At 40.4% G+C, this 18,256-nt stretch overlaps 1 protein-coding gene across 2 annotated transcripts; it reads left to right on the top strand.

Moving 5' to 3' along the window:
• Window positions 1-1,888: 1,888 nt before the first annotated feature.
• On the top strand, window positions 1,889-16,543 carry lmx1a (LIM homeobox transcription factor 1, alpha). Of its 2 annotated transcripts, XM_074635504.1 has the most exons (8): window positions 1,889-2,305; window positions 3,400-3,580; window positions 10,692-10,912; window positions 12,325-12,506; window positions 13,628-13,705; window positions 14,105-14,189; window positions 14,808-14,981; window positions 16,002-16,543. In XM_074635504.1, the coding sequence occupies exons 2-8, from the start codon at window positions 3,402-3,404 to the stop codon at window positions 16,142-16,144; spliced, it is 1,062 nt and encodes a 353-aa protein (XP_074491605.1). In that variant the 5' UTR covers window positions 1,889-2,305; window positions 3,400-3,401; the 3' UTR covers window positions 16,145-16,543. The 2 variants fall into 2 exon arrangements, with proteins under 2 accessions (XP_074491605.1, XP_074491606.1); XM_074635505.1 differs by lacking the exons at window positions 1,889-2,305; window positions 3,400-3,580 and adding an exon at window positions 10,412-10,543.
• The last annotated feature ends 1,713 nt before the right edge of the window (window positions 16,544-18,256 follow it).

The raw sequence follows: 18,256 nt of genomic DNA, 5'->3' as shown, positions 1-18,256 counted from the left end.
AAACACGCTGTAAAATGTGTGTTTATGTTATATTATTGGCGTAACATCCAATTGATAATAGATAAAGAGGTCTATGATTTACTTTAGTAGATATACTTATTTTATTAGTACTACCTCCACCTTTGGCATCTTCATCGACCATCCTGTTCGTAAAACCTAATGAAGTTTGTTAAAGTATCTATCTGTCTATCTGTCTGTCCATCTACTCTATCTATCTATCTCTATCTATATATCCATCATCATCAACAATCTTGTTCCATGTATTAGGGCTGCAACTAATGATTATTTTCATCGTCGATTAATCTGTTGATTATTTTATCGATTCTTTGATTAGTTGTTTGGTCTATAAAACGTCAGACAATGGTGACAAAATGTCCCAAGATGACGTCCTCAAATGTCTTGTTTTGTCCACAACTCAAAGATATTCAGTTTGCTGTCATAGAGGAGTAAAGAAACCAGAAAATATTCACATTTAAGAAGCTGGAATCAGAGAATTTTTACCTTTTTATTATTCTCTCATAAAATGCCTCAAATTATCGATTATCAAAAGTAGTTGTCAATTTATTTAATAGTTGACAACTAATCGATTAATCGTTGCAGCTCTAGTCAAAAGTAATGTCAGAATCAGAACCGGTTTATTACCAGGTGTATGAGGTTTACACTAGGAATTTACTTTGGTTTTGTTGGTGCAAATGAGCAGTACAATAACAAAAGAATAGATAAAAACGTTAGAATTAAATAAATTCTGCCAATGTACAATATACAATATGAGCTATAAACAAAAAATAAACATAATATAAACAGATAGTGCAAATATTGCCAGTGTGCAAACAATCATCCTATTATTTACTTATCCTGGTAAAAAAGATCCTACACCTGATGATATTAGTATTAACGATTAATCGATTATCAAAATAGTTTAATGGAGTTTAATTTTAAAAGTTGACAACTAATCGATTAATCAATTTATTGTTGCAGCTCTACTATGTATCCTTTAGCATGATGTAAAGTATGACCTTTTAACCTGCACTTTACTTCCTGAGCACTATATGTGCATTATTTTAATGGCTTTCTAATGAAAAACAAACCTTTCATGTGCATCTCTGGTAACTTTGTCCCATCCAGAGAGAGAGAGAGAGAGAGAGACAGAGACAGAGACAGAGACAGAGACATAGAGAAAGACAGAGACATAGACATAGAGACAGAGACAGAGACATATATATATATATATAGAGAGAGAGAGAGAGACATAGACATAGACATAGGCATAGAGACAGAGACAGAGACATAGAGAGAGAGACAGAGACATAGACATAGAGAGAGACAGAGACATAGACATAGAGAGAGAGACAGAGACATAGAGAGAGACAGAGACAGAGGGAGGGGAGAGAGAGAGACATAGAGAGAGACAGAGACATAGAGAGAGACAGAGACATAGACATAGAGAGAGAGACAGAGACATAGAGAGAGAGAGAGACAGAGACATAGAGAGAGACAGAGACAGAGGGAGGGGAGAGAGAGAGACATAGAGAGAGACAGAGACATAGACATAGAGAGAGAGACAGAGACATAGAGAGAGAGAGAGACAGAGACATAGAGAGAGACAGAGACAGAGGGAGGGGAGAGAGAGAGACATAGAGAGAGACAGAGACATAGACATAGAGAGAGAGACAGAGACATAGAGAGAGAGAGAGACAGAGACATAGAGAGAGACAGAGACAGAGGGAGGGGAGAGAGAGAGACATAGAGAGAGACAGAGACAGAGAGACAGAGACATAGAGACAGAGAGAGGGAGACAGAGACAGAGGGAGGGGAGAGAGACAGAGAGAGAGAGAGAGAGAGACATAGAGAGACAGAGACAGAGACAGAGACATAGAGAGAGAGAGAGACAGACAGAGGGAGGGGTAACCTGCACCTGCACATGGAGGAAGTCTCTCTCTCTCTCTCTCTCTCTCTCTCTCTCTCTCTCTCTCTCTCTCTCTCTCTCTCTCTCTCTATGTCTCTCTCTCTCCTTCCCGTTCACTCCTAATAGGATAATTGATAGAAAGCCTAAATAGTCGATAACAGGAGGACTCAGAAAGGTCGTCTGGAGCTCCGAAGAGAAACTTTGATGCGTTGCTGGCTCTCTTCTCTTCTTCTCTCTTCTCTTCTTCTTTTCTCTTCTTCTCTTCTCTCCTCTGCTCCTCCGACCGAGCAGCAAGTTGCAGCAGCAGGACTGTGACTCTGAGCTGCTCCGGAGATGCTCTGACTGACTGAGAACAACTAGAAAACACTTTTCTACCGTCTGGACATCCGCACTTTACAGGTATTCATGCGCTTCTTCAACTCACAGAACTGTAGTTTAAATGTAACTTTTCCTTCAATTAACTTTGATAAAAAAGGATTGCTATATGGTGGGTCGTTAAAACTTGATGACATGATTATACTAATGAAGCTTTAATTTGAAAAAAAATTTAAAATATATTTTTTTTAGCATGAATTTCACTTGTGCTGTTTGATATTTAGCTCTATTTTTGGCACAGACTTTATTTCGAACATAAAAATAAATAAAAACAGATACAAAATAATAACAAAGAGTAATAGTGTCCGAAAAGGAATATAGGTAGAAGTAAAACGTATATTTCCCTATACCCCTTTCTCACTTCTCCTCTAATAACTCATATATCATAGAATGATAATATAATATAATATATAAACATGCACATGGTCATCAAATGAACTTCGGGCAATTTAAACAACAGTCAAAAACAATTAAAAAACAATTAACGTCTCAATATAGCCTATAATACCCACACTGTAAACAATTGCTGTTAATTTACAGCAGGATTTCAACAATATTAACCTGTTATTGCTAAAAAAAAACAGTGCTTTACTGCTGATCAACTGTCTAAAGTATCATCAGTAACAGTTTCATGCAGTATTTTTTTTAATTCTGGGACCTGATCTGCACATGTGAGGCTTGTACATTGTACATGATTGCTGGCTACAATGTGCTTGTAGCCAGCTATAGACACACATTTTGGGAAAAGTGTCAACAAGTCTATTATAGCATCGTTCCTAACAAGTGCCTTTAATTGTATTTAGTGTGCCTATTCCTATGTCTGTAACCTGCTAATTCTATTCATCTAGGCAAAAAAATAATGTATAATATACACAGACAGTATAATAATGTTCATTTTACAGTAACATAAAGGCAACCCTGCTGCCAGTTCTTCACTGTTATTTTACTACAGTGCACTTTTTAATAAACAAACTGCCTATTTAACCACTTTTCCCTCCCATTATAATGAAGTGAAGTCTCATTTTACCATACTTTTTTCAACCTTATATTAGCCAGTATGTTTCAGCTGCGTCCTGCACGCCTAATTAAAGGATTTGTGCCCATCATCATCTGTGCAGATATGGATCAGAGAGCACTGTGTGCCGGATGTCACCAGCTGATCACTGATCGGTTCCTGCTCAGAGTCACTGACGGCCTCTGGCACGAGGAGTGTGTGCGGTGCGCCGCGTGCGGAGACGCGCTCAGGAACTCCTGTTTTCTGCGGGACAGAAAACTTTACTGCAAACGGGACTATGCTGAGTGAGTGATCATCTCTCTAAACTCTTCTTTATTTAGTTTGGTTTGCTCCTGATGTCACAGCTGAAAACAATCATAAAACACTCCCAAGCACACAGATATATATTGGTAGAATTTAAATTTTTTTCTTTCTTATTTTATTCTAACGTTTTTATCTATTCTTTTGTTATTATACTGTTTCATTTGCACCAACAAAACCAAAGCAAATTTCTAGTGTATACCTCTTACACCTTGCAGTAAACACGATTCTGATTCTGATTCTGATATTACTAGGCTCATATTCAGCTTCATCCAAGTGAATTTAAAGAGATTTTCCAGGTGAAACTCATCTGATTTTATATTGCAATGCAATTTTTTTATCAGAGATTTTCCATTAAAAAAATACAATTTAATTTCAGATAAAAACAAAAAACAAAAGTAAATGTATGGATTAATTGAGTCAATAAATTAAAAAAAGCAGATACACTACATTTTACAGAAATTCAAAGGTTTTTAAGCTTGGTAAATAGTAACATATATATCTTATTTTATGTACTTTTCATTATAATTTGTGAAGAAAAATTCTGCAAAAATTTATATAATGTGCTGAAATAATCACATTTTAGCTGCACGTCATTTCTTGTTTAAAAGATATTTTTATTAGAGTATATATTTCGTTTTTTTTCTAGTCCTGTTATCATGCAGTTTGGCACATATACTTTATATGTTGCAAAAATATTACCATTATATTTCATGCTACAGGAAAACATCTAATTGTGTTTAACTAATGTACTTTTTTATATATAGGCTGTTATTTTTACTTTCTTTTATCTTATTAATTATTTTTTGGCCCAGGGATCCAAAAGTTAATGTGCGTCTTTAAGCATATTTTGACAACAGAACCCTTGTCCAGATCTGACCTTGACTAAGAACGTGTGTGTGTGTGCTTATGCAGCTACCTTTGCGAGGACCAATTTCAGTTTTAGACCTTCAGAGTGAGGAAATTTTTGGAAAGTGAGGACAATTTGGTCAGTCCTCACCTTCGGACAGACCTTCAAAGGCCTGTTTGAGGGTTCAGACTTGGGTTTTAAGGTTCAGGTTAAAATTAGGTTTAGTTTTTATGGTACAGGAATGAAAAAAAGAGGGACAGACAGAGAGAGAGAGAGAGAGAGAGTGGTGAAAGAAGTGACTCATCGCTATAGTAACCTAAACATATCTAATCCTACTTGGTTTTGCATGCTGTACATATGGGTAGATTTCATAGTTTATAGCAAAAGCATTGTGTGCGTGTGTGTGTGCATGTGTAGTTGTGTATGTGTGTATATGGTGTAAGCTGACTTCCAGGGAACTTGGCACAGTGCACTAAGAGAACAAGGTGACTGTAGGAGGAAGGAGTGGCGAGGGAGCAGGAATGTGAGAACACACTACTGCCTATAGTGTACATCCACACACACACACACACACACACACACACACACACACACACATACACAAAACAACACAGTCACACCTTCACACACAACACACACACACATGCAGCACACAACCAGGGGTAGAGCTCAACTGACACATTGTCAAAATGTGTTAAAATTTGGAGGCCCATTGGCGTGGCAACTGCAAGCTGGGGACAACATATGGTCTCGTCGATGAGGCGGTTTCTCCCCCCCCCCCCTCCAAAACTCCCACCATCATCATCACCCATCGCCCGGCTCCATCCTACCCACCCACCACCGCCTCATCCCCTCATTCTTCCTGCTCTCACCTAAACAAGAGCCAAGACAAAACCATCACACCCTAACAGGCAGCAGCTCACATTATTTCGGAACAATTTAGTGACGGTCGTTCTGCCAAACAGGCAGGGAAACAAGAAACGTTCCACTTACTGGTCCAAAACGCTCCCCACCATCATGTTCCCAGTCAGCTACATCACACTGCAGTTGTAAAGGAGGCCTATGCATTTTTTGTGAGCATTGTGAGGCATTTTTTTAGCACTAGTGTATACATTTTAACTGGCATTTTAATGGATAAATGCAAATTCAAAGTGCTTAGCGTGATCAGTGTAGCACGGAGAAGAAGATCAGGAGTGAGAGGTAATTAGGAGAGCAGAGCCATATGTCAGAAGGTCTGGTGCATCCCTACAAGAGAGGCGGTGAGGATGGTGTGAACTTATTTTGGGGGACAGTGCGCTCCATGAGCCCTGGCGTTATGCGCCGCGGCATCTGGAACGCTCCGCTCACAGCAGCCCCTGTGTCGAGCAACGGGACGACGCCCAGCCGACCGTGAGATATCTGACCTGACCAATTAGCAGGAGGCCTGGTGCCAGAGCTCTGCCTCTGAGCTCTCGCGTCTCCACCTCGCCGCTCGTCCTGTCTGGGGTTGTGACACCCTAGAACACATGAGACACCACTCATGTCCACGATGAGGTTTTTTAAAAAAAAGTGTGCCAGTGTTTTTCTCTCTTTGCTCTACTCCCTCCCTTTCTTTCGATCCGGGACGAGTGTGAAGCCAGCTCATAAGTGACGATTATTCCATACTGTGACAACATTTGTCTCTTACCACACGCTGCATCCTCTGTCTGGATCTCGCCTTGTTTTTCCTTTCGCTCGTGCGGTGAATCAGTGCCAGACAGACCACCAGGTTTGGCCCGTCGGCCTGTTCGTGGAAGCTAAAAGACAATAATTTGAATTCCCTGAACAAAGTAGTTTATATTTTGTTATTCCTCTTCACTCCAAATTCATCAGTGCTTGTGATTGCATTACTGACTCCAAGAGGCTATGCATACACAACCAGTATCAGAATGGTGACTTATTTTATGTCAAGATTAATGTATAGATTACGCCCTGGTAGCTGCTGCATGTCACATCCTCTCTCTCCTGGCTTTTCTGTCTGTCTCTCTCTAGCATATAAAGTAGAAATTCCATGGCAGAACATGCAGAGGGTTCATATCATAGACTGTTATACAAATAGACAAATAGACAAAATTCAGATATGATCAAGTATAATTAAAAACATCAAATTAACAAAAGCAAAATTAAAAACAACAAAAAAATAGCAAAAAAAAAGGCATTACATTCAGTGGACTACAAAACTAATTAATATACAAGTAAAATTGATAAAAATAAATAAATAAAGTTAAGACGTTTGAGAGGTATTCACAGTATTTTTTATCTGTTTTGGATCATGTAATGGATGGATGCATTTTCTTTGTTATACATAACAAAGAAGGCAGATATATAGATATAGATAACAGAGCATTTCTTAGCAACATCCTGCATGTAATAGTACAGATAGTAAATCATTCAAACAAGTTGCATAATTGCCATTTGAGTTGAGTATTCCTTTTAGGGCTGCAACTAAAGATTTATCTGTTGATTATTTTCTTGATTAATCGATTAGTTGTTTGGTCTATAAAATGGTGAAAAATGTCCGTCAGTGTTTCCCAAAGCCCAAAGATGACGTCCTCAAATGTCTTGTTTTCTTCACAACTCAAAGATATTAAGTCTACTGTCATAGAGGAGTAAAGAAACCAGAAAATATTCACATTTAAGAAGCTGCAATCAGAGAATTTTGACTTTTTTTCTGATTTTTTCTGATTCCAATTAATCGATTATCAAAATAGTTGCTGATTGAATTGAATAGTTGACGACTAATTGATTAATCGTTGCAGCTCTAATTTCTTCACAAAACTAGGGATTTTCAGGTTGTTTGACAATAATGTGTTTGAATACATATGTATCAATAACTGGACCAGTGTAGCACCAGAATGTTAAGATTCTTTATGGGTTCAAAACATTTTGGTGAACTGAAGTCTGATACGTTCACTGACCTTATTGTTTATGTCTTTAGTGACATTTAATAAAACCATTGGCAGTATTCATGGGATTGGTATAAATTCCTCTAACGCTGACATGTCAGAGTAACTCAACAAGGATTAGTTGATCGATGATTGGATGGATTTGTTAACTTTTGGCCATCCTTTGTGAATTAATACATACAGTATACTGTATCTCTTGGATGATCCCATATGTAAAAAAACTAGGGATGCCCCATTTTAGTAGATTAGCCGCATAATCTGTTGTTTTGGTCTTAGTTGACTAAGTCGTGTATTTGTTATTTTATGCTTTTTTCATGCTAAATAACTTCTTTCCTAGAAACTTATGAGCACATCCAAACACAAGATTTAAAGTGGTGCTTTTGTGTGATTCTTTACGGAGAAACTCAGTTGAATCGATTAGTCGGAAAAAAATCGTGTTAGTCGACTAAGAATTTCTTTGGTCAAGGACAGCCCTACTCAAAACATACATGCATAAATAATAATAATAAGAAGAATTAAAGTCTATAGTTTCTTGTTATAGTTAAATATGATGTGTTTTGTTTTTTTCCAAGACAAAACAACCCATTGGAAGATAAATATTGAAATATTGATAATAAATATCCCTGACATGATTGCATAGTCCGTATAATTCATGTAGTGTGTTTGCCTGACCCGTAGCAGTCACACAGGACACACAACAGACTGTCCTGTAATTTAATGAAGCAGCATGCAGATTCCTGTCTGACAACGTGATGTTTGGGTTGCTCAGATTGTCAGTAGATTTAGATTGGCTAAACGGTTCAGTGGACGGGGTGGACCGGACAGCAGATTGGTCGTCAGATCGGCGGTGCACTTGACCCCTCAGATGTGTATCTGATACACAGCCTCTGTTGGTGTGTAGTGGCAAAGGATCCAGGTAAACCTGATCCAGAAACAGGATCTGTCTCCCTGCATGTCCACTAGACCAGCAGTCTGTCTGCCAAAGGTCAGCGCTGAAGTCAGAGCAGGAACAATGAGAGAGGAGGGCTTTGCTGTGCTCTAAATGTGTGTGTGTCATCGTCTTATACAGTGCGTCTATGTTGAGAGTGGCTGACCCTGGCCATGTCAGTGCAGAGCAGCGCAGGATTTTGCTGACTTCTTTCTCCGTAATGATCTTGTCACTAATTGCCGTGTCTAAATCCAGCGTGACTGAGTGTTCCCGCTCTCCTGGCAGGGCCTCTGGGCCAATCATGTCAACGGAAACTCTGAAATATTAAACACCTCGAGCTGCTCCATAAGTATTGGGAGGTACTCTTACCTTTGCATTAACAAACGCTTAAGAATACCGGGTCCGATGAGACGCATAATGGAAAAGCGATTCTCGAAACACAAATGATCTCACAGCATTAATGCCCGCAGTTTCTTCCTCGCTGACATCTAGCATTAGCATCATAATGAGGAATCAAGTGCTGTATCACAGAAACGCAGAAACATTCCGGGTATTGCCTCCGCCACACTTCCTTTGAAAATGTTTCGTCGATGCATCTTGTGTTGCCACAGGAATGCACATACCACAGACGGTATGTTGGCCATATTAAAGCACATACCATTGAGGCCGCGGGGCAGACGACTCGGATGGGTCAAGCAGCCCGGCTGACCCTTCTCTGAGCTGCTGGGAATGAAGCTTTACCGTTTCCCTAGCAACCCCGCGGCAACAGTGAGAGGTCCCAGCTATGTTTGTCTTTAGGATGTTGCAGCTCCAGACCTTTTGACAGGGACGTCTCAACCCGGCTGTTTGCTTTATGTTCAGTCTGAGGTTTTGTTTGTTTGTAAATATTGTGTTAAATTTACATGTAAAATATATATTTGAAAGGAAGTCAAATGCAATATTTGTTTCACTTGAAAGTTAATGTGAAATCTTTATTGTAGTAGGTGTGGATTCACTGAAATCCCCTAATATTAGGTGAATATATTCACCTAATATTATGTCAAAACTGCTTTTGGCGTAAAAGTGCCACACCACAAACAGGATTTTTAAATAAATAAATAATAATAATAATAATAATAATTACTAATTAAATTGATAAAAAATATATTTTGTTCTTTTTTGTTGATTATTGATCAAAATGAGTGTCAAAATAAAGTTGAGCATCACATTTTTCTAATGAAACAGATATGATGGTTCATCATAGGTGGCCAATATAAGATTAATATTAAGTGAGAATAAGAATAAGGACAATATTAAGTAAGTAAGTAAGTCAAACTTTATACACCTTTTAAAACACCCTAGCACCTTTTAAAACACACCGTTACAAAGTGCTTCACATACAAATAACACATTGAACAATGAGAGAAACCAAATAATAATTACAATAAGAAACGAAAGATGGGGTGTTTATTATTCTGTTAGGGGGATTTTTTTTTGTCCATGGGTAGTTGCATTGAGTTACATTTTTTAATGTAATTTTTTTACGCTAACCACTGATGCTCCTGGTTTTTTTTCTAATAGCTAAAAAGTAGCAAAAGAAACAAAAAAATTCTCAGCTTGAATCAGTGATGTATACGCAGGCTCTCCTTATGGGCCGTGTGAAGTGTTTTTATGTGAAAACAAAAACATGGAGAAAAAAAAAAGCTGTCACTTTCTCATGCCTCTGGGCTGACTGGTCTGGTGACCCAGTCAGGTCTGGAGACAAACGCCAGCTCCAGAATGATGACGCATCATCCTGCGTGACAGACCCAAAATGCCGCGGTGCCAGCCAGCGGACAATGGTCCCGCTGCTTGGGGGCCGGCTCTGTCTTTGTCCCGCTCTGGTTAAGCAGACTTAGGGATAATTCCGCGGATAATTCATGGGACCGGCGGCTCAGCCTCTCCCACCGGGAGACCTGATTCCCCCCCTCTGCCTGGAGCCATGGCCTGCCGAGAGCTTTTCTCCCACCTCCCCAGGAGCACGGACTCGGACAAGGCAGCCGGAGCCACGGCAACAGTCTCCGAGGCTAAGCCCACCAGTCCTGGTTGCCAGGCGCTAAGATGCACACCCGCCTGGCTAAGGGTATGTGTCTGAGTGGTCGGGGCAGGAGGAGGAGGAGGAGAGGGGAAGAGTCAGGTTGGCAGTTGTTCTGAGTGACAGCTCGACTCAGCAACATTCCCCAAGTCGACCAAGCATTTTTTCTCTCATGGAGTCCCTCTTACTGAGGTGTGAGGGGTCCTCAAGTGTCTCAGCTTATCTTCAAGTAGCCAAACAAAAGCATCACTCTGTGTTATTTACTGAGCTCTCACAATTTCTCTACATTTCCTCCCTTGTCACCCCCACCCTCACCCTGCCGTCCCTCTCTCTCTCTCAGGCTGTTTGCAGTGCGTTGTGGGGGCTGTGTGGAGGCCATCTCTCCCGCTGAACTGGTGATGCGTGCGGGGGCCGCTGTGTTCCACCTGCGCTGCTTCACCTGCAGCGTTTGTTCCTGCCGCCTGCAGACCGGAGACCGCTGCGTCCTCAGGGAGGGACAGCTACTGTGTGCCAGAGATGACTACCACCAGTGTGTGACCAGCCCAACCTCTTCCGACACAGGTACAGGCTGCTGGGTACAGTATGTGTGTATTGTGTAATCACAGTAACAACACAATACTGGGTTAGAGCATGGAAAACCACCAAAGACAATGGGTTGTTTTGACCCCAGTGTTACTGTTATGATCTATTCCTCTAACTATTTGTTACTGGTTGTTAATAATTTGTGTATCCTTTGCAGTTTTGAATGTGATATGCACGTTAATTTGCACAACTAACAATACATTTATGACATGTCTTTTTTATTAAATCATGTTTTTTATTGTTTCCCTAAGAAAAATGACAACAACAACAACATAAACCATAACAAATAAAGTGATGTGTACATATAATAGCTGATAACCAGATAGTAGCTGTAAAGTGAAAAACAAAGTATTCAAAAACAAGGGAGGAAAATAATGATAATAATAAATAAATAAATCTAATAATAATAATAATTAAAAAAAATACAATAAAAAATAAAGACATAAATAAATAAATAAAACATATGTATATATCTAAATTAATAAAAATAAATAAATTAACAAAATAAATTCCCATACCAGATTCCCAGCACCTACCTATATCCCTGTGGTCCCGCCCCCACATTATTTCACCCGCACAGGATAGATACAAAGTACATACTGTGTGTTTAAGGCACGTTTACATTTGTGACAGTCTTAAAGTAAAGCTTGTTAAGCTTGTTGTGTCTAACACTGGGTCAAAATAGCCTTATTTTAGTTTGGGGAAATATGAAAATAATGCTAACACTGGTTGGTACGGGGTAAAGTATCTTGCAACTTAGCTGTAAAAAAGACAATATATGATAAGGTGACTAATATTGATCAAAGCATGCTTTTATTTTAATGTTTATGACTATGACTAAAACTACCACTGGCTGCAAATTTTCATACTCATTTAAGAAATTCAAGTGTTCCAGATCACTCCAGATCACTCCAGGTTGTTAGAAAGCATTCTGGGAAATGCAGTCAACCACAAACTGAAGCAGAGATCAGGCAAGTTGAGGGGAAAGTAGTTAGACTATAACTCTTAATCAGAAAATGACTGAATGCAAATGATGCATTGAACATCTCAGATTGATGGCATGAATTCCCCCTTTTTTTTTATCTATCTCTCAACATTCATTCTCATGGCCTTCACCTACACAATGTCACCCAGGCAGGAGGCCCGTACCAACCAGGAAGAGACTCAAAATGACCACAAGGAAACATAAACGACTACAAAGAAACATAAAACAACCACAAAGAGACACAAAAATACATAAAATGACCATGCACAAAGTCTGTGTCTTGCTCCAGTGTAGAAGAGGTGTTGGGGCCTTTGGCATGTCTGTGCCCAGGAGGCCCATTGTCTCATAATCCGCCTAAGCCTGTAAGTGAATAAACATCTGCTTTTCAATCATGTCTGCCCACTAGGTAAAAGTGAAGAGGAAGAAGAGGAGGAGGAGGAGGAAGAATCTGGGAGGGTCACAGGCAGACGAGTCAGATCTGAAGACCCGGACAGCAAACGTCCCAAAAGGCCGCGCACTATCCTGACAACCCAACAGAGACGGACCTTTAAAGCCTCCTTCGAGGTTTCATCCAAGCCCTGCCGAAAGGTAGAGAGTTTATTCTGAGTTCACCCAGAGGTGCTGTAGTTCCTGACCCGCTCCGTAGCTTCTGATATGACACAGGATTGAGTCTTTGCAAAAACAAATGTGTATTTGCATAGACTCAAAAAAGACAAACTATACTTTTCTTTCATGTCAATATTCTTACTGTAATTCCTGCTAAACAATGAGGATCTTGTCATTTTAATGAGGATATAACAGGCTTGTCTAAGAAATGAGCATGCAACAGTGTCATAATTCTACAGGAGGTGTAGTTTTTTATTTTATTTTAACAAAATAATAGTTGTAGATAATAGTTGTAGATCCTCAGATTTTATGAAATGTGGACAGAAAACCATTGAATCATGTGTTGCTATCATGCTGTTCAGAAAGAACAAAGAAATAACTCTTCAATGCAAAAAAAAATAGGGGCTGCAACTAACGATTATTTTCATTGTCGATTAATCTGTCGAGTATTTTCTCGATTAATCAATTAGTTTTTTGGTCGATAAAATGTCAGAAAATTGTGAAAAATGTCAATCAGTGTTTCCCAAAGCCCAAGATGACGTCCTCAAATATCTTGTTTTGATAATATTCAGTTTACTGTCATAGGCGGAGTAAAGAAACCAGAAAATATTCACATTTAAGAAGCTGGAATCAGAGAATTTTTTACTTTTTTTCTCAAAATAAATTACTCAAACAGATTAATAGATTATCAAAATAGTTGACGATTAATTTAATAGTTGACAACTAATCGATTAATCGTTGCAGCTATACAAACAAATTTGCCCAGAAGTGTGGCAGGATTTCAGCTATCTACTGTACAGTATATAGTAGTGCTGTACTGCTAATGCACAGATTGGTAGATGATATGCCATAGCCATGACTTTACATTACAAAGCACATTTGTCTTTAAAAAATCCAAAAGTACAGACATTAATAAAGTAGTAATTTCCCCCCAAAAAATGCATTTCATAAATGCTTTATCCTTTCCTCCTTGTTTGAGGCAGATTAGTGAAGCGATACAGATTTTTGTTTAACATTGAAGTGACCTCTTCTCTGTTTCTATTTTCCCATTTTTACCCTCCCTCTCTTCTCTCTCCTCCCCCTGAATCTTAATCCAATCCAAGGTAAGGGAGACCTTGGCAGCAGAGACTGGTCTGAGCGTCCGGGTTGTGCAGGTCTGGTTCCAGAACCAAAGAGCCAAAGTAATACAAAGTACACACACACACACACACACACACGCACACACACACACACACACGCACACACACGGTGATATGCGCTACTAATAAAAGGACTCTTTCTGCACCATGTTTGTATGCCAGAGTGGAAATCAGCCTGGTTATCTCCTCATACAGGAAACTGATGACATCTCACAGCGAGATCACTGCAGATTAAACCCCATATTTCCTCACAAAGTGGGCTCATGTGTGGCTTCCCTCCGCCACTGAAAGATGTCCTTTACCTCGCTGTTAATACTTTGCAATTGAGTGAACACACTCGTACGCCTGGCTGGGTGGCACAAGGGACTGTGGAGTGAGAGAAATGTTTAACACTATAGGCCTGTACTGTATGTGAGATTTATGTCTGCTGGTGTTTTTTAGATGAAGAAGCTGGCCAGGAGACAGCAGCAGCAGCAGGAGCAGCAGCAGACTCAGGAGCAGCGGGAGCACCCGTCACATCACACAGGTATTATACTGTTAGAAAATGTTTTAATAAGAGCTTTAATACTCCCATTTGATATGATATCCTAATCGAAGTTGGTCGTTTTGGCCTTAGTCAACCAAGATTTCTTAAGTCGATTAGTCTTTTTTTATGCTTTTTTCATGCTGAATGACTTATTTCCAAGAAACTTATGAGCACATTTCTGGTAAACACGAGATTTAAAGTGATGCTTTTGTGTGGTTCTTTGTGGAGAAATTCAGTTTCACAGATCCGTTGATTAAATCAACTTATCGGTTTGTCGTAAGAATTTGTTTGGTCAAGGACAGACCTAGATAAAGTTAGATATACCTCATCCTTCTCAACAATGACAAACTCATTTTACTACTATATTCTACAACATTTTGCAGAAGTACAATCAGTTTTTTTTCATGTATCTTTTAGCAGGCAAAATTAAATAATCCAGATTTCAGACAGAAATCGACACATATTCGAGTTTTGAAAGCCACAAAAGTCAGTTATAATAGAGCTTTAAATAGGTTAAATAGCAACATGGATATGCACAGGGCACAAAAGCTCACTTAAAGACATTACTGTAACAGATAGCAGTAATCACGTTCCCTGTGTGTCTCCTGTGCCCCACAGCGCCCTCCTGTGGCGGTTTGACCTCTGAGCTGGAGCACCTGGGGTCCTCCTATAGCCACATTCAGCAGCAGCAGATGGGACTCACCACACTGGAGCAGCAGGACTATGACATGGACCCCTTCAGACAGGGCCTGACCCCTCCTCAGATGCCGGGGGATCACATGCACCCCTACGGTAAACACCTCAGTGCTGCCAGACCATGATTGAGAATTACACTATATGTTTAAAGTAATGTAAAAAACAAAATACATATGATTTATTGGCATTATGTTGGTAGTGTGAAATCAGAACTTTAGTCAGGAGTTTATTATTTTAATATGCACAATAGAGTGTTTATTTTCTCATATTTGGATCCCAGGTACCTCCAACAGCATTGTAGCCATGTTTCCTGCTCTGTGTCCTTGTGCTGTAGAATAACATTTCCTTTTTAGCATTGGACCAATTGAAAGTTTTATATGGAAAAACATTACAGTCTCTTTGTGACTGTTTACGTGCAATTTAATTTGTGGAGTAGCTCCACTTTGCATTAAACTCTCGTGCAATTTTCTCTCCAGCTGTCCAAAATAACCAGAGGTAATGACATATTGTGGATGAACAAAATAATGGAAAATAACAACAAAATTACGTCTTACAGTATAATGTAATAGAACAACAATGACCTGAATCAACACCTCTCCAGCACAAAAATATTAACATTATATATTCTTTACTGCGGAGCTTTTGTATTGGATTTTATTATATTCTCAGCAGCTCCTGTGATTTTGACTTTGTCCATCTCTTGTGCATTACATATTAATTTTAAAGTCCTTTACAACTCCTCCAAATTAAATTTTTCTGTCGGGATGTAAAGAGAATTTCGACAAATTCAACAAAAATGTTTCGATGAAGATTACCAACCCCAGCTTTAAGGAAATACTTCAGTGATATAGTGATATTACACTTCCATAAAGGTCAAAGATGGTCAAAATTGGTAAAGCAAAGGCAGCGATATCCTGATATCAGTCCTTACATCCTACATTTCCCATAATGCATCTCCACCCTGACAACATCACTAAGGTTATGTCTTTAAACTTTAGAAAGCTCCCTCCAGATACACAGAAGACATTATATAACAACTGTTTCCACCCGACTGATGACCCATCAACAGAACTTCATGAGTAAAATCAGTGATCAGTGATATTGTGTCTTTTTTAGGTTTTAAGGGTCTGTACGGTGACATGGACAGAGACCCTCTGTGTCACGTGGCTGACAGCGACTGCCTGTCCCTTGGTGACTCCTCTCTGCTCACCCCCATCGACCGCCTCTACTCCATGCAGGACTCTTACTTCACCTCCTGAGGGTGGAGGTCGGACTCCCTCACTCTGCATCGCTCCACGTTCTCATCATTTATCTGTCTGTACTGTGCACAAGGTAGCTGAAGAAGTGGTGGCCAAGGGGACGTGGGTACACTGTGATACCATGCAATATACCATGTGCACGTGCATATAGACATGATTACACTACTGCCTCTTATGCTTTACAATCCCACTGTACGACACAGGCTCCTGTGTATGCACGATATACTGTCGGACCTCTCTCACTACGTTTGAATGTTAGATATTATTACTGCATCTACTAATGTAAATAACTGTTTGGGTGTGTATTTATTCTCACAATGCGTGTATGCTGTTCATCTTGAATGAATCAATAAATAATGGTTATGATACAGTGAATATTCGGGCATAGTGAGTATGAAGCACAGGCTGATTCATGATGAAGATGGGGGTATTCATGCTGAGGGTTAAAGCCGGGTCAGTCCATCCTCGGTGCTTATCGGTCCAATCTAGGTGACAGGTCAGCGAGGCATCTTCCCCTGGCTGTCGGGTGGATCATCAGATTGTAAAACGCTGGGCTATGACAGCTGTATGGGTCAGTGGCAGGTAAGCATCACATCCACGCCGCCATCATCAACGCACACATTGTGCTCCTCACGGTCAAAGGCCCTCGCTGCATTTTTCTGCCTTTTCCTTCCTCCAGTCATAGAGGACCGGAGGACAGGGAGGGGGGGACCACCCAGGCGCTGTGGCCAGCTGGAATGCACCAATCCTGGGGAAGGAGGCTGAGAGAACCCATGGTGGGGGCTCCATACAACGGAGGGGCTGAAAGCTGTGTCAGGGGAGAATGCCCAGGGTGACACCGAGATATGAAGCCCCACTGTATGGAGTGCCTCCTTGCCCCAGCCGTGAACCCTCTCCTGGACCCATCTCATATTTCCCACTATGAAATCAGACCTTGCAGAGCAGAGAGCGCAAGTCAATGGTCAGGAACAATCTAACTGTCTGTCACCGTGGTATGCCGCTGCCAGCCAGAGCTAAAGAAGTGTGCAGCAGGGTATACTGAGTGTGTGTTTCTTTGTATCTGTGTCTGTATCTGCTCTAAGTGTCTGCTGGTATGTGTGCACGCTCATGTGTTAGGTGGAACAACACTCTTTGTTGTGGGGACTAAAGTATCATAATGTACTGCCTCGTATCTTTAGAGGTAGATGAAGGGAGAGAAGCCAGACTTAAATAGCAGGGAAGGAAGCCAAGGTGGTCACCTGCAGGGCTTTTCCCCTTCTTGTGCGCAGTTGGCACGCCTATATGGTTGCCAGCAGCAGTGGGTGGGATGAGGAAAATAATCAAAGCGTGATCATACGGCCACAGCGGGTAGCAATAACCTCATTATTATTCTGACGGTAGCCAAACAGTTTCCTGTCGACAGTGTGGTTATTTATTGCATCCTTCGTGCCAGCCACAGGCCACAAACCCTCTGTCTTTTAACCGCTATAATTGGCTTCATGCTGTTGCAGCGCCAAGACAGATGCACGCACTTTGCTGAAGATACTCCATTGGTCTGGGGGTTTATTATTGGCACAGATACACAGGGAGGGTTCTATACAGTAGATAAAGCCATACAATAGAAAGTCCATATATAATTCAGACAATGGATTTACACCTAAATTAGTATAAAATGTATGAAACATGTTTTCAACACCATGTGAGGCTCAGTTCAGGCCACTAAATTCACTATAGTTCCTGTCAGGGCGGTGAATTGCCCCGCAATGTGGGATCAGTGCCCAGCGTGACACATTGAACTGATAATAGATCACCTCCTCACCGCTCAGTGACGGGAGCTTTCTGGCCACTAAATGTGCTAAACCGACACTTTGTGGCAGTTTGGTAATCTCAGAGGTTTTCTGCCACTTCCCCCATTTGACCCCACAGTGTTAGTTCCTATACTGGGGAGGTCAAATGTGGGTAAACTGAGCTGCTAGGGAGGACACCAGCAAGACAGGGCCACCCGCAACACTGAACCAAATGACACTGGACATGGACAAAGAATGCCAACCCTGATCACATGCTTAATGTGCGGTATTGGGTCAGCTAATCAAATAAAATAAAAGTGACAATTCAAGATTTTTTTTATTTTTT

The sequence above is a fragment of the Sebastes fasciatus genome, chromosome 5 (genome assembly GCF_043250625.1).
Source record: "Sebastes fasciatus isolate fSebFas1 chromosome 5, fSebFas1.pri, whole genome shotgun sequence".
NCBI lineage: Eukaryota > Metazoa > Chordata > Actinopteri > Perciformes > Sebastidae > Sebastes > Sebastes fasciatus.
The sequence above is the reverse complement of the archived record's forward strand: the minus strand, read 5'-3'. Positions and strand labels throughout refer to the sequence as shown.

Bases quoted from the DNA above. Each gene is read 5' to 3' on its own strand.
- lmx1a (XM_074635504.1), top strand. From the start codon at position 3,402: ATGGATCAGAGAGCACTGTGTGCCGGATGTCACCAGCTGATCACTGAT. The intron at 10,913-12,324 runs GTACAGGCTGCT...TCTGCCCACTAG, and splicing joins CCCAACCTCTTCCGACACAG to GTAAAAGTGAAGAGGAAGAA. The intron at 14,190-14,807 runs GTATTATACTGT...TGTGCCCCACAG, and splicing joins GCACCCGTCACATCACACAG to CGCCCTCCTGTGGCGGTTTG.